We start from the raw sequence: 16,068 nt of genomic DNA, 5'->3' as shown, positions 1-16,068 counted from the left end.
GTCCTTTTGAGGGTCGATTAAACCAGAAGGAGGAGGATCGGGAAGAACGATCCTCTCATTACGATAGGGAGCTCGGATGTGGAAGAGAGGGGTATCCAAGTACTCCCGCGAAATGAAGTTTTTTAGAGTAGAATGAGTAATACTGGACTCAAGATCAAAGACGTCAGGAAGCTTAGGGCTATCCATGGGGAAATAAGAAGCGTACCTTGAAAACAATGGGGGCAGGAAGACAGAACAGGCAGAACGCACAGAGAACAGAGGAGAGGAAAGATTCTAAAGGGCTAAGAAAATTTAAATTTTGAAATAGTAAAGAAAAGGAGAGAGAAGAAGAGACGTTTTAAGGGAAGCAGTCCTCGTAAGAGGCCGAGCCCACAGTGACAGGGCCGGCCCAGGACCCACGGAATCCCGCAAATGAGAAGACCCAGCCCATTCGTCCTTGAGGTCGGGCTTTTCTCGGGACCCAGCCTTCTCTCCCCGAGCCCGGCCTGGAAGCTTAGCAAAGTGAGGATCACTGGCCCAGTCCCGAATTGCTCGGTTAACCCGCGTGCTAGAAGGGACAATTAAATGGTCGTTACACATGGAGCAGATGTCTGATATATTCGTACGACCGTATCCGTATGGCAGAGACAGGTGGCCCAATGGCAGTGAAGCCATTACACGTCACTGACAGACCAAGAAAAAGAATAAAAGGAAAGGAGCACCCTCCTCTCATACCAAACTTACTCAACCATTGTAAAACTCTATTTTCTAGATCTCAGATCATCAGTTTTAATTAATTTTTATTTTTATTAATTTCATTTCAGCTTAAAATTTTAATACTACTCTGTTAATTTAAAATAGTAAAAGACCATTTTCAAAACAAGAATAAAAAATAATATCATTATTAAAATAAAAATAAAATAATATGTAAAATTAATACTATATATTTCAAAAATATATGAATGTAAAAAATATCATATTGTCTTAGTTAAGTAAAATTTATTATTATTTAATAGTCTATTACTATATGTAGATTACTGGTCATATAACAAAATTTAATTTATATAACAAGAGGCATATTAATATTTTAATTTCTTTATATTCTCTCCATTTTTCAAAAAAGAAATTTTATTTTTTTATTATTCAAGAAAAATAAAAAAATAAAAGACAGTTTCCTCGTTTATTTTCCACCCTCTCCACAATTCTATCCAAATTCACGGTAAAGCAGTAACGGTTACAATTTGAGACAAAATATTGCCAATGCGGATGGGGAATGGCATTTGCAATCATCAAAAAGAAGCACGTGGGAGCATAATGCCATCTCATCGGCCGCATTACGTGGCAGTGAAAAGTCAAATGAGACACGTGCTCGGCAACTCTGTGTAATTTTGTCGACTTTCCTTATCCATAACTTTCAAATCTTTATACTCGATCACGCAAACAATCACCTACAGCAATCCCCTCAAACTCCACACGTAGCTCCATAGCACCGCGAATACAAATTTTACATACTCGCGCGCGTTCTCTTTGCTTCTGTTGGCATTTTAATTAATATATTTATTTATTTATAAACTCCCGCTTCTAGAACTTAGTAGTAAAAATTAATTAATTAAATCCTACACGGTCTACGTAGATCTTAGAAAGGCAGATAATAACCATAGCCGTCAGATCCCGAATTTGACGGTGGACAAAAAATAATGTAATTTTATACGTTGCATGTGATGGAGTCGTGATGAACGGCTGGGATTGGCGCAATGAGGCGAATTGGGCCTTTAAGTAGAGGTGCGAAGTAGCCCAACCATATCAGGCTTCGAGCTATCTCTCTTCTCCTCTCTTTCACTTCTGTTTTTCTTATTGTTTCGCTATTTTGGTGAAGAATAATAGCGAAGAGGGGCTTCTGTCGAATCTCTGTTTCTCTAGGGTTTGTTCGAATCAAGAACTCTGGCGCGAGATCCAGGTTTTTAGTTGGATCTGGTGAAGGATAAACCTCCTTAGTAGGGTTTTGTTGCACATTGTATTTCAGCGTCGATGCACTAATTTAGTTTCGATTCGATCTAGGGTTTTCACTTGGGGGTTTTTGCTCGAAGGAGCTTAGGTTGTTTCCTAGTAAGTATTTATTTTTGTTCTTTTCGGTGCTATAATTTCTTGAATCATTTTGAGGATTTTTTTTATTCCGTTGAAAGTTTCCGGGCGATAGGGAAAGATTATTATTTTTGGTGGGAATATCTGGTCTTATTATAGGTTTAGTCGATTGTATTTTAGGCTTTTGGGAGGGTTACTATGCTTCATTCAGTGAACTCGGGATTCTCAGGCTTTTGTTAGAGCAACATTTAGAGTTATTTCGCCATTGGAGATGCTGAGTTTGTATTATCGACACCATTAAATTGTAGTTTTCAATTTTTTTGTCCCTCCATATTATTTTTAGGAGGGTTACATAGTGCATTGAGGCTTTTTGGTTAAACTCCAAATACATTGCAGGAAAAAAAAAAGGATCATTATGTGGAAAGAAAAGGAACCGGTGCTGCTGTTGAGTTGAAATTATTGTTCTATTTACCTCATTCCTGAAAATTCTAAAAATTTTGAAAAATGGATCCTTTAGAGAAATCAAAGCTAATTATGTTGTGAACCACAAGCTGAGCATTTTCATGATATTGCACCTTTTGGATATCCAGATATTTTGAAAGTGAAGCTGTGGAATAAAAATTAATCGCGAAGTTGACATGTGCAGTTATTGGGACTTAATCTTATGGCACCAACTGTTCCTATAGAGTTTATTGGACAGAAGGAATCAAGGAAGTGTTGGCTTTCACAACCAATGGGGAAATCAAGGAAATACTCTAAAGGGCATTCCTCTGGTTTTATTCCAGATTACCGGCATGCTGTTGAGACTGTGGGTGAATCAGAGGGGTTTGGAAGTTCTGGGCGAGTTGAAACTGAGTTGACAGCATCAGAAGATTCCTTTGCTCCCAAGAGAAAATGTATGAGTCTGAACCTAGATGGTTATGATAGTTTTGGTGTCCCAATGCAAGTCTTTTCATTGTCAAAGATGTCAAGGTCAGAGAGGAAGGATTTAGAGTTTAGGTTGAAAGGGGAACTTGATCGGGTCAGGGTCCTCCAAAGGAAAGTGGATTTTTTGAGTTCAAATGCAGTTGTATTGTCGCCTTCTAGTGATATTAGAAGTTGCAGTGATGGTCACAGGAGGCCTCCGCTAGAGGGCGTGAATAATTCTTTGGAAGTATCAGCTTCACAGAGCAGGAAACGAGCTCCACCTGGACGTAATGGAGCCCAAACAAAAAAGACTACGCATAGGCGTCCTGAACCAGCAAAGCCAGGTGCACCAGTGATTACTTCTAATACTATGTTGATGAAACAGTGTGAAACCTTGCTTAACCGTCTAATGGCACATCAGTTTGGTTGGGTTTTCAATACACCAGTTGATGTGGTGAAGTTGAATATTCCAGATTATTTCACTGTCATTAAAAATCCAATGGATTTGGGCACAGTGAAGAGCAAGATTGCTTCAGGTGCATATTCAAGTCCACTGGATTTTGCTGCAGATGTGCGATTAACTTTCTCAAATGCAATGAAGTACAACCCCCCAGGCAATGATGTCCATTTTATGGCAGAGGCACTAAGTAAATATTTTGAAGTGAGATGGAAAGCTATAGAGAAGAAGCTTCTGGTGACCATTAATGTGGAGTCGATGCCTCAGAGAACTCATGTTGCTATGGAAACAGAAATAAATATTGGTACACGTCCTGCCAAAAAGAAGAAAATTGCACCAAATGACAATAAGGTCAAGTCTGAACCTACTAGGCGGATAATGACTGACGAGGAGAAGCACAAGTTGAGCACTGAATTGGAAGCATTGCTAGGTGAATTGCCTGATAGCATTATTGACTTTCTAAAAGAGAATAGTCATAGTGCTGACCAGACAGGTGAAGATGAAATTGAGATTGACATTGATGCTCTTAGTGATGATACACTGTTTAAATTGCGGAAGCTCCTGGATGATTATTTACTGGAGAAACGGAAAAACCAGGCCAAAGCAGAAGCATGCGAAATGGAGGTAACTGTCTCTCATTCTTGTTTCTTTGCATTTATTTATTTCACCCTTTTTTTTTATGTGCATCTTTGTGGGGATAGTACCTGATTTATCTCAATTTTGGCATGGTTTGTTGACCAGCTGCTTAATGAGTCTGGATTTAGCAATTCATCATTGCAACCTTGCAAAGGTAATCTTTCTACTTCATGCTTGTGCACATTGAAATATTAGATAGCAGGTACACATACTTTGTTGGCAATTTCAAATCTATTCACTATATTTTTAGGCAATGAACCAGTTGATGAAGATGTAGATATTGTGGGTGGAAATGATCCTGCTATTTCAAGTTACCCTGCAGTAGAGATAGAAAAAGATGCAGCCCAAAAGAGCAGTAAATGCAGTAGTTCAAGTAGTTCTAGTAGTGAATCTGGTTCGTCTTCTGGTGGTTAGTCTTTCTTTAAACCTTTTCTTAAACCTTTGATTTACCTATTTGCTTAAGAATTTGTTTATAATGTTTTCAAGTTTTGGAGCATGTGAAAGTAGCATCACTGTTTAGGTGTATGTTATAGGGACTTTTTGAGAAGATCATTCTAGGATATTTTGAAGTTTACAAAACCTCGTTAAGATATTCTTCCATGTCAAATATAAACTCTTGATTTTTTTATCCCTTTATATGTATGCCGGATCATTTGTATTCTGAAGTGCACTCTGACGATTTTGTCTCATTTATGCTTTATTTGATATTAGTGAAATTACCTTTTGCAATATGGTGTCATTTTTAACTCAATTTCCAGTACTGTTAATCAAGTTACCAACTTATCATGAAGCTTCCCTTTTCTGTTTTAGTAGTTACTGCCTTGCTGCTACTCATATATTGTGAAATGCATGTGATATACACCTTCATTAACAAAAATCTTGTAAAATTTTGTTTGATCAACTTGTACCTTGTCAATTGTCATTTGTTTTGTGCTCAACCATTCCAGCATGGGCAGCTGTGTAAAGGTAGTTTAATTCAATTAAGTATAATCAAAAGGTTTAGATTTAGTTTAATCTTTAAAGTTTGCTTGTTTACTGGGGTTCAAAATTCTACTGATCGGATGGACTTGATGCATAAACTTCTTTTGATGTATAATACCTGAAATTTTAATAAAGTTTCTTGTTGGATTTTTGGTTGTGATCCTCTCTTTATATAAGAGGGCTTACACTCTGGTGCAATAAGGTATGTTTAGTAGATTTTACCCATAATCAGATGTGCTTTTCTCTGAGTACTGAGAGTAGAGGCTCATCCAAGTATGTTGTCATTCTTGGATTAGGGCTATCTTTGATACTTGAGGCTTATGTTCAAGTTGAATCTGGTTTGTTGCATCAGTTTACTGCAATAGTTTAGATTTTACATAATGGCAAATTTGTGGAGTTAGTGACATTTTTTTACTGGGACACTATGGTAGAAAACCTTTTTCCTTTTTTAAACAAATCATGATTTGGGAATATTTTAATCTAGCAGGCCATGTTTGCTTTTGACGTGATTGAACAATGGTAAAAAATTTTCCCACAATGTGCATACATGAGAACAATAAATCTTGACATTGAAATAAAGAATTAATAAAGCTGAGTGATACCTAACCAGTAATATAGACACCTAATTGGTGATCTAGGTGTTTAAATCTGAGAATATAACCTATGTTAAATCGTTATTGGTCTCTGAAAGTAAAGGTAGAATGTGGATTAAAATGGGAGATTGGAGGCAGTCAGCAAAAGGACAAACTGCGAAAAAAGAGTGCAGTTAAGATCATTCAGTTCTTGAGAGGAAGTGGGTATAGAAAAATCTGAAGGAGCACATACTAATTTTTTTGGTTTGTGAAACTGAAATATTAACAAAAAAAAAAGACAAAAGAAACTAAATTTTAATGGAACTGCTTATTGGAACTTGAAGGTGTTATTGAAAAGCCCTATGAATAGTATATTTGTTGGTGAAACACATGTAGCATGACTAGCAAGCGAAAGGAGATGATTGTCTGGTAAAGATTTTGATACTTGTTAATTTGGATTATGTGGCTTGAATTTGAAAGGCTACACTCTGGGTGCATGAAATTCTGCAATTTGAGTTCTGATTTATAATATTGGTTGTGAATATTTAATTTTGGCAATTAGATTCGAGCTTTGACAACTTGCTTGGATTTTGTGAATTTGTATCATTTGGCCAATCTTATTCAACATAAAGATAGACATGGTTAGAGATCTATCTGGTGAGATTTTTAAAAAGAAGTTTGACCGACTGGATGAGTACTCGAGAAATGACTTGGATCTTGAGATTCAATTTTAAGCCAAACTGTTTGTTATACCTTGGCACAAAAATATTGAGTTTCGGAATGGAGAACATGTTGCTTAATTGATTGAATTTTGTTGGGTTTAAAATGGCCAAGTACCATTTTCATCCTGTGGAGATTTTTTTTGTGTGTGATTCATGTTTGATTCGGAGTAAAGGATTTATACTGGTTTAGCAAATGCTGATCTTTGTATAAAAGATTCTCACTTTCCAGATTCATTGCATGTAAGTATGAAATGCAGAGAGTGTCACAACTTTTTCTTATAATTGTTATGAGGGGGCATTTGTCTCCATGTGTTCAAATCTTTTTGATATCTACGGGATGTTGTTCTTAGTCCCTAATTTGTTTGAGCAAGGAAATTAGAAATTTCCATTTTGTTTATGCTGCTTCTTGGTGTTAGGCGAACATGGTTATCTGCTTTATTATTTAGCAATGTATTTGATGTATTAAGTTAAGATCTCTAGGTGTACGTTAATGTTATAAATGCATCTAATTTGTTTATAATCTAATTTCTTTCGCTGTTTGTGACTTTCTTTACAGATTCAGATTCAGGTAGTTCATCTGGCAGTGAATCTGATGCAGCTAAAGCTTCCATTGCTTGTGCTCTGACCAAGGTATATCTTGATAATGCTATTGCCAAATGGCAGGGAACTCCATGGATCAATATATTTTGGTCTTTATATCTGCAGATGGGGTTTACATATATATTCCCGTGCCTTTGCTAATTGTAGGAAGTTGTGGGATCTGGAGAAAATTTAGACCAAAAGAGAAGTGGAGTGGATGATCCAGAAATTGGAAATAGTGAGTTTCTATATCTTGTGATACATGCATATGTCTAGAGTTCCTTTATATTTTAGGTTAGTGTTATCCTGTAGTGATGCCTCCAATGAACATGTTCAGAGTCTGCAAATGGAATGGCCAATATAGATCCAAGTTTGCGAGGTAAGCCAGTTACTGCTGAGACAGATGGCCAGCAAGAGGGTAAGCATAATAATTAAGAAGATTTACTGCTGTTACTTTGGGGCTTCATCTCATCAATATGCTACAATATTATAGGGGAGAGTGCTCCACCTGAGAGACAAGTCTCCCCGGATAAGCTATATCGAGCAGCTTTATTAAGGAACCGTTTTGCAGACACCATACTAAGAGCTCGAGAAAAGGCACTTGAAAAGGTTGGCCCTACCATAATGTATTATCTTATAATTTGGAATTGGCATCAATATTTATAGAAAATATGTTCAACTTGTTCTGCATGCCAGTTGTATTATCATTCTTAATGTTATGTATTGAGTGCAGGGTGAAAAGTTGGATCCTGAGAAATTGCGGGTGGAGAGGGAGGAACTTGAGCGGCGGCAAAAAGAAGGTTTGTAATAATACTCTAATCTTAAACTTCAGAGATATTTTTTTTTTTTAAAGATTTCTGAAGGTGTATGAGTTTGTCTTTGAATTGTCATCAGAAAAGGCTCGTATGCAAGCTGAGGCTAAGGCTGCTGAAGAAGCTCGAAAGAAAGCTGAAGCTGAAGCAGCAAATGAAGCAAGAAGGAAGAGGGAACTGGAAAGAGAAGCTGCACGTCAAGCATTGCAACAGGTAAAAGCCAACAGATTATTATATGTGAAGTCCCATTCAGTTGGTGGAAATGTGAATATAAACTTTCTGGTGCTTTACAGATGGAAAAGACTGTTGATATTAATGAGAACAGTCAGTTTATGGAAGATCTTGAAATGCTAAGGACTGCACATGATGAAGAGTCACCGAGTTTCATGGAGGAGACAAGCCCTGATTTCATGCTTCAAGGGAGTATTAACCCACTGGAACAACTAGGACTATACATGAAGAAAGATGATGAGGAGGAAGAAGTTGAACCACCACAAAGTCTTCCGGTGCTGGAGAAAGATGTTGAGGAAGGAGAAATCGATTGATTTGAGGCTTTTGTATATAATATTATTCAGTCAATACAAGGATTTTACAAAATGGCTTTCCTGAAAGCTATGGGTGTGCTGTGCATTTATGGTCTTCCATCTCTTCCATGGTTGAGTTTTCTTGGGAAGATTATGCTGTGACCTGGTCCCAACACACAACGGTTGCCGAATCTTATGAAAGTAATGGAACTAAGGAGAAACACGATCAGCAGTATGGATTCGCTGTGGAAAAGTGGTCAGAGTCTGGGATATGATTAGCCATGCGGGTGATTGTTGTGGTGGGGGCTTAGGAAGGGGGGGATTCGGATTTTGCTTTGTGGTTTGTAAAAAATGGAAATGTTAGTTTGTATGGAACGATGCACTTTTTATCTGGCATCTTAGTAGAAGAGTAGAGGAGACGCATTAATTCTATTTGGTGTTTGAGTCGGTGGATCGGGAAGAAGGGTGTAAGTTGTAACGGCAATTGTAGGCAGGAGAGTAAATCTAGAAATTGTAATATAGTCGAGAGTTGAGACACAAGGAAAATGGCATTCATTTCATTTTTTTTCTTTCGTTTTTCTTGTGCGAAAGCATGTCTCCTTCCAGTTTAATCTGTAGCGTCAAGAAACTGTAAAATGGTACGGAGGTTCTTTATGTTTTTCTCCCTTTCCTGCTTCGGATGCTGCTGATGTGTTGTTCTACCGTTGAATAGACGAGAATTTAGAATCTTTTTCAAGTTAAAAAAAATCGCGACAAAATATTAAAATAATTTTATAAGTTGATAGGGATTTAAATTTCGCCCAAGTCGGGTCAAAGTTGAATTAGTTCTCAAACAAGACTCGTTTCATAGTCAAGGAGATCTGGTACCACTTTACAAGCGGTTTATTTGAAATATCGTTAAGCCACTGAAAAGAGTGCAATCAAAGCTGCCTTCTCCTTGTCCTCATTTCTGTGATGTGTGTCCGAATCTTCATTTCTTCTCTTTTTGCTTCAAAATCAGTCCCTTGCAAGAGATTCTCTTTGCATCCGCTGTTTGATGGCATCTTTGCAAGACCACTCCTACTAAACCGAATCCTTTGTCCACAATGGGTTTGATGTGAATCCATTCCTCTCTTGCTTACTCGTTTCCTAGCTCTTGGATTTTCCCCATGACTGTATAAAGGATTATCAGGATCACATTGATTTCTACAAAATAGATCTCGTTTATACCCTCCAGGTTCTTCCAATGGCGAAAAACCAAAGGCTTGGCAGCTGCAAGAAAGAATGCAGCTCAAGTCAATGTAAACCAGCCATTGATGGTCACTAAGAATATGATGTAATAGGAAAGCCTTGTATGAAATGCCAGCAGCCTAAGCTCAAGAAAAGGCAAAAAAAATTACAACAAAGAACCCTGTAAGACAATTGCTTTACCTAGAGCACTCAAAAAAAAAAAAAAAACCTGGTTCAAGATAACATCAAATTGGATGATTGCCAAATTACAATTATTCAATTCTATATGAATATCTTTAAATTGAATTGACAAATTGTTTACCCACAAAACTTTCATAGGGGAAAGGAGAATAGTAATACCAGCTGATGTTCTCTGGTAAATACATGCTTACCATTTCAATACTTCACCTAAGATTGGCAATTTTTATAATTTTCTCCTATTTCTTGTCGTTATAGTTTATTGGAAGCTGCATGCAGAAAAGATGAAAAGAGTAGTATCGAGAAGAATACAGAATGCATTTTGACATAGGTACTCGAGAGCTTTAATTCTTTTGCATTGGAACGTAAATTCAATATGCACTGTATTTCAAAACTCAAAATGGTAATTTTCCTAGAACTAATGTCTAGGAACCCCTCTCATCAAGAAAATTCCTGTGGACCAATGCAATTACAAAATCAACCAAATAATGGATAAGAAAAGGACCAGGTATATATCAAGTTCAAAAGCATAGCTACATGGAGAGAGTAAATATCAACAATAAAACAATGGCATCATCACAAAGAAAATTGATTCTTTTTTTCATCCCAAAGCTAGAGGTTGAGGGACCAAAATTTACATGGCTGGCTCTAAATTTGCCTCATAAGTACCTAGCTACATTACATCAGACACGTTTTTCAAATCATACAAATATATTGTAAATATCCATTCACCAAACAGAAATGAATTATGAAAAGAAAAGTTGATAGCATACCTCTCGCTGAGCTAAGGTTGCTCCCAAATCAAGTTCTCCAAGAATTTGCTTCTGCCAAAGATTATCAGATAACATTACATGACTACATTGAATATCTTTTGACGTAATGAGAAAAGAAAATTTCTCACCATAATTATTTTCTCACCATAATTATTTTTAACGCTATTAAACTATGGGATATTCAACACTATTTTGTGCATCAAAATCTCCATTATCAGAGTCTTTTTTTTTCTTTCTTTTTAATTTCTCAGGATCCAATCATCCATAAAATCGCTCGCTCAGCAACAGGGATTTCTCAGTTCCCAAAGCATTGGGACTACAATTGCATTAGTAATCAACTGATTATCATTTATTGGCTGAAACCAGGAAGAAAACAACAAAGGATCCTACCAACATAAATAGCAACCTCCCACAAGTGAGAAAAATTGATTGTGCCATGAGCATCAAGTATCACACAGTTTAAATACAATAAAGAAATAAGGTTGTCTGTGTTAGCCACACCAAAACGCAGAACACATTTCATTAGGGAATTGAAAACAGTAAGGATCTTGCATTGCCATGAAAGAAATCAAATTATTCAACATGATTAAGTCCATATAAAAGTAAAATTTATACATTTGCAACAATAATTACAATATATAAAATGCCCAGTAGCAAGCAGGAATATACTTATAGTCATTTCTACTTGTGTCAAAGTAATGATCGTCACTAAAATTGCAGCAATGACTTGTATACCAACTTTTATGTAATGGCAGATTCAAAACCAATCATCATCTCTGATAGGGACTCAACTGAAGAAATAAACAAATACAAATCTACCAGGAAACATTTACAATGTTTTAATGGTCATTTCCAAGGAAATTTATTTGAATTAGTAGCAAATGAATAGGAAGTAAAAATGCCATGAAAAAATCTTTGATTTATGCTGTGTAATACCAAAATAAGTAATGATACTTGCGCATCATACACACCTCCTATATCACAACCAACGGCCCCGCCCAAAGCTTCTGGAGCTTTTACGGCATCTCGAACTGCTACTTGTACCACTCGTCTTCGGTCAATCTCATTTCTTTGATCTTTATAAACCGGTAATTTGGAGAGCAATTTGAAAGCTTCGATTGCTTCCGGACACTAGAGATGAACCTTTTCGTGCTGAGGGATTTGCTGGTGGTGTCGGCTTCGGAAGTGAGGATTTCATCCCAGCGCGCCCATCCGCCCTTAGTCCAGTTCCTACGCGGCCATTCCTCCTTTTCTGCGTCGTCTCTGGGCCGAAATTTCTACTGGAATCCGTTGGAGCTGAAGCATTTTGGAGGTGTTACGGTGCTGGTGGAGGTGGATGATATAATTTGGGAGTAGAAAGGCTGGCAAATGCGACAGGGGAGACGGTGGCAACGGTGGTTAGGGGTAAGATGGACGAAGGAAAGAGACCCGCATCTGGTGGGATAAATGCCTTTCATTGGAATGCTGGTATAGAACTCTTGTCAAACTAAACGACATCGTATCATCCAAGAATCGCTTGTTGCTATCAGCTAAAAGCGATTTTTTGCCTCACTAAATAAAATCAAAATTAGCATGTATATCTCTTAATTGAATATTTTTATACATTTAAATCTGTTAAAATAAAAAAAAAATCCATTTATTCATATTAAAAAATTGTATTTTTTTTTTTTGGTTTGATAGACTAAAATACAAAGAGATGAAAACTAGTATATCTTCAAGAATATTTTAGTAATTTCTTATACAATTAAAAAAAATTAAACGGATGGACCTTTACTTTAAAAGAATTAAAATATAAAAATTAAATTCATGAATTATAAAAATAGAGTAATATATGCATAAATTTTGATATAATTTATAGATAAAAAAATATTTTCTTTTCTAAAAGAAATTTAAAGCGATTGCTATATATAAATGTAATTTTCACATCTTCGCCTCCAATAGAAAAACTCATTGCAAGGTTTTTGGGAGCTTTCATTTTTTTTTTTTTCAAATGTATGGTTAAAAAGACAATGGTAATATATAAAAGCATATATATCCACATAAAGGAAAATATTAAAATAATAGAGAGGTCCCATAAATATTCCAAAAAGAGAAATGAAATGTTGAAAGCAAATTAGACAAGGCAACATCATTGGAGAAGAAATGAAAGCTCAAGAGTAAAATTTGAAGTCTTTGGCTTCAAGTATAATCTGCCTTAGAGCACCAATAGGTGCTAAAACCATCAACACCACACCAATTATAATGCAAACCTGTCCATGTATTATATATATATATATATATAAATATATTAGCAATTCAGAAATAAAACAGATCAAACCATCATTTTCTTTTTGATAATGATGATACATACCCAATTCGTCCACCAAGACAAGCTAAATTTCTTGGGTTTGCATATCACAAGCCAAATGACGCAAGGAAGCTGCCAAAAATGGTAAAAAAATATAATATACATAGACATTTATACCATATAAAATTTTCTATATAATATAACAAATCAATAAGATTATACAACAGTAAATATGTTTTCAAAAGTAGGATGTAGACAGTAATCTTACATAGTATGTTGTAGGAGCAAAAGCAAATCCTCCAAAGAAACTCAGAAGCCCACCAAAGAATGGGAAAGACATTGCCAGGAACATTGTCAATGCTGCATATATATTCAATCCAAATAATTAGAATTTTTAATTAAGCAAATTAATTCCCATTAATAATTAAGAGATTCTCACCGACGTATAGAGTTCGAGCTATAAACCGAAGAATCAAGCTTGGATTAAATTTCATCTTCAGGACTAAAAATGCTTCTATCATGTCAAAAACTGGCATGGCGTAAACCTGCAAAAATTGTCTGCTAATTCTTGAGGAAGAAACCAATTGCATATACAAAATGAAACCAAGTAAACATATTGTAAAAGATCATGAACTCCACCTGATAACTTCCAATGACATGAACAACTACGAACATATTAGCAACAGCAACAAGCCAACGAGGCTTCTCTAGAGAGATGAGGACATTGTCCTCAACTTTGTTTCCAAAAACCCAGTAACCAATGAAGGCCACTGGGAAGTAACAGAGAGCAACAACAATATATGCAATGACCACACCTTTCCACATGGGTTTCTTCGAAGGCTTTTCAGGCGTGGAGGGGATTGTTGCCTGAATCTCCAACACCACATTGTGCCCTGCGAAGGCAAAGGCTATATCCCCCAATGCACTGAAGAAGCCGAATATTTCTCCTGTAAAAGTTGAAGCCCTGGGAGTATACTGCACGTCTGGCTGAACCCCTTTGTCCAAGGAAGCCACCCAACCAATCGTTGAGTAACTATGAATCGTAATATGCACGTAAAAATTAGCACGTAGAGCATCATTATGCCATGAGAACATCCAAAAATGTAAAGAACAGTACAGTACCTCAACGACATAACAGCTGCTGCAATAGAGACTCCAGTGATGGAGTTAAAACTTGAAAGATGTGAGAGAACGAAGTGAACGGAGGCAAATATCATAATAAAGTAGGTTGTTTTAATATCTTTGCAATCATGACAAACAGTATCATGGAACTTCTTCAATGATTTTCCTCCTGTGATCATATACACTATGTTTACTCCTACTTCTACCATCAGTTGCTGTGGTACAATCACCCAAAGACCAAGTTTTTCTCCGAAAGCATGCTGCCCTAGCTCATGGTACCTGTCAAATCTCTTTCCAGGCACCATTTCATGCATCTCCACCATTTGCCATAGAGTATACAAGGTAATGATCCATGATAACACCAATACAGCTGCACCAGGACCCCTAAAAATATCAAAACCAAGGTCAGTTTTGTTGAACAATTGGCTATAATCATGGCTAACACTAAGTTTGGGAGAAGTTTTTTTAAGGTCTTGGAAGGGTTTTCAAGGTTAAAAAACCTTTAATTTGTGTTTAGGAAGTGAGGGTTTATAAAGTAATTTCAACTCACCAAATTGGTCAGTCGGAAAGTTCTCTTAAAAATTTTATTTTATTTTCAAATAATAAAAAATTATTAAGATTTAAAAATAATATTTTAAAAAATTTTATTTTATTTTATTTTATCTCCTCCAAACAGAGTGTAAGTGTCTATGTTAACGTTCATGGTATTGAAATTTAAGCTGCAATCAGGATCAACGGAATAAAAAGAACATATAAGTTGAGATATAAGAAGAAAAAAAGAGTTTATGTACCATCCAAGCTGAGACATGGCGTATGGAAGGCCCAAGACCCCAGCTCCAACCATGGCAGTGATATTGTGGAAAGCAGAGTACCACCATTTTGCACTCCGAGACTTGGTGATGGGAAGCCAGTCATTGAGAGTTTGATGAGGTTTGACAGTAGATACATCCTTCTCTGCCATAATGTTTTAACAGGTGAGATGAAGGAGGCTAAGCTGGTTTGACGAATTTACAGATCCCTAGTGACATTAGGAGTTGTTGAAATATCGGTTAGGGATGTTGAGATAAGATATACATGAAACTCACTAATGAAGAGCAAGAGTTAGTTTCCCTGTAAAACTGAAGCTATAGATACCCAGTGATATTAGGAGTTGCAGTTATTGATGCATCCGCAGATGGCATATATGCGTAATTCTATAGAGATATCAGCTCCTCCAGCTCGGATAGGGGCACAAAATATTTATTTGTTTTTTTTTACAAAAACAAAAGCAAATTACTACATGTTTTAACATTTAACCTAATTAATTAAAATAATTCTTATTTTTAAATTAAAAAACCATTATAAATTACTTCCGGTAATCAATATTGATATACATCCCATTACGAATCTATCATCATTCCCAGTCAAAACTGTGAGAAGCATTTATAATTCCATAAATACCCTCTAAAAATATGAAGTAAATGTCCCTCTTTTCAGCACCCTTAAGCAAATGTCCTTTGGAAATAATTAAATTTCCTTTTGAAAATATAAATAAAAGAATATATTTTCTGTTATATATAATAATACTAAGATTTGGTGGCTGTATATTGAAATAAATCCAATAAAAATAAATTCAACGGTTTATACAACAGAAACGCTCTTAATTGAAAAGTTAATATAATACTAAGGTTAATGCAGAAGGCTCTACCATAGAAGTAGATAAAGATTTAAAATTTACCTGAGGGTAAATAGGTTTTCTAAATTGACCAAGGGAGAAACGCTCTTAATTGGATGGATGTAAATGGTAGTAATTTTCCCTTTAAAGAAGAAGAAGAAGAGTACATACAGGCGTTCTGAACCGGCATCGGCAGCCAGCAAGTACTTGTTAAGACTGTTGATGAAACGGTGCGAAACCTTGCTCACATCGATTTGGTCGGTTTCTCAATGCACCAGTTCATGTAATGAAGCTGAACGTACCAGATTTTTAAACAGTGAAGTGCAACATTACTTCAGGTGCATATTCAAGTTCATATGCAACCCTGCAAAACTAATCTTTGTACTTCACGTTTGTGCATATTGAGATATTAGACAACACCACATTGCACGTGGCAACTTTGTTGCAACTTCAAATCAATTCACGATACCTTTAGACTCTCAACCAATTGATCAAGATATAGATACTGTTGATGGAAATGATCACGCTATTTCAAGGCGGCCAATTCTGGAGTTGGTGTACTATGTTTGAAGAAC

The 16,068-nt window shown here is 36.1% G+C and overlaps 2 protein-coding genes across 7 annotated transcripts; one reads left to right on the top strand and one right to left on the bottom strand.

Moving 5' to 3' along the window:
* The first annotated feature begins 1,767 nt into the window (after positions 1-1,767).
* On the top strand, positions 1,768-8,904 carry LOC110617595 (transcription factor GTE10). Of its 5 annotated transcripts, none has more exons than XM_021760495.2 (11): positions 1,769-2,085; positions 2,708-4,048; positions 4,166-4,214; positions 4,311-4,469; positions 6,892-6,965; positions 7,083-7,152; positions 7,252-7,332; positions 7,408-7,523; positions 7,648-7,714; positions 7,809-7,939; positions 8,020-8,904. In XM_021760495.2, the coding sequence occupies exons 2-11, from the start codon at positions 2,726-2,728 to the stop codon at positions 8,269-8,271; spliced, it is 2,322 nt and encodes a 773-aa protein (XP_021616187.1). In that variant the 5' UTR covers positions 1,769-2,085; positions 2,708-2,725; the 3' UTR covers positions 8,272-8,904. The 5 variants fall into 5 exon arrangements, with proteins under 5 accessions (XP_021616188.1, XP_021616189.1, XP_021616187.1 ...); XM_021760494.2 differs by having other exon boundaries at positions 2,652-4,048; XM_021760496.2 differs by having other exon boundaries at positions 1,768-4,048; positions 4,323-4,469.
* A 93-nt stretch (positions 8,905-8,997) lies between these two features.
* On the bottom strand, positions 8,998-15,941 carry LOC110618259 (lysine histidine transporter 1). Of its 2 annotated transcripts, none has more exons than XM_021761396.2 (10): positions 15,557-15,941; positions 14,631-14,857; positions 13,840-14,223; positions 13,357-13,750; positions 13,157-13,262; positions 12,986-13,077; positions 12,781-12,849; positions 11,402-12,679; positions 10,431-10,481; positions 8,998-9,501 (listed from the first exon to the last, which is right to left on the bottom strand). In XM_021761396.2, exons 2-8 carry the CDS (start codon positions 14,798-14,800, stop codon positions 12,581-12,583), a joined length of 1,314 nt encoding a protein of 437 aa, XP_021617088.2. In that variant the 5' UTR covers positions 14,801-14,857; positions 15,557-15,941; the 3' UTR covers positions 8,998-9,501; positions 10,431-10,481; positions 11,402-12,580. The 2 variants fall into 2 exon arrangements, with proteins under 2 accessions (XP_021617088.2, XP_043813513.1); XM_043957578.1 differs by having other exon boundaries at positions 11,402-11,981.
* Positions 15,942-16,068: the final 127 nt, after the last annotated feature.

This window comes from Manihot esculenta, chromosome 6, assembly GCF_001659605.2.
Source record: "Manihot esculenta cultivar AM560-2 chromosome 6, M.esculenta_v8, whole genome shotgun sequence".
Classification (NCBI taxonomy): Eukaryota; Viridiplantae; Streptophyta; class Magnoliopsida; order Malpighiales; family Euphorbiaceae; genus Manihot; species Manihot esculenta.
This window is presented reverse-complemented; position numbering and strand designations above follow the sequence as displayed.

What these genes read in the sequence shown, in the direction of transcription:
- LOC110617595 (XM_021760495.2), top strand. Translation starts at nt 2,726, where the DNA reads ATGGCACCAACTGTTCCTATAGAGTTTATTGGACAGAAGGAATCAAGG. An exon ending in TTGCTTGTGCTCTGACCAAG is followed by an intron (nt 6,966 to 7,082) that starts GTATATCTTGAT and finishes TGCTAATTGTAG; the next exon opens with GAAGTTGTGGGATCTGGAGA. An exon ending in CACGTCAAGCATTGCAACAG is followed by an intron (nt 7,940 to 8,019) that starts GTAAAAGCCAAC and finishes GGTGCTTTACAG; the next exon opens with ATGGAAAAGACTGTTGATAT.
- LOC110618259 (XM_021761396.2), bottom strand. Translation starts at nt 14,800, where the DNA reads ATGGCAGAGAAGGATGTATCTACTGTCAAACCTCATCAAACTCTCAAT. An exon ending in GCAGCTGTTATGTCGTTGAG is followed by an intron (nt 13,751 to 13,839) that starts GTACTGTACTGT and finishes TACGATTCATAG; the next exon opens with TTACTCAACGATTGGTTGGG. An exon ending in ATGTCATTGGAAGTTATCAG is followed by an intron (nt 13,263 to 13,356) that starts GTGGAGTTCATG and finishes CAATTTTTGCAG; the next exon opens with GTTTACGCCATGCCAGTTTT.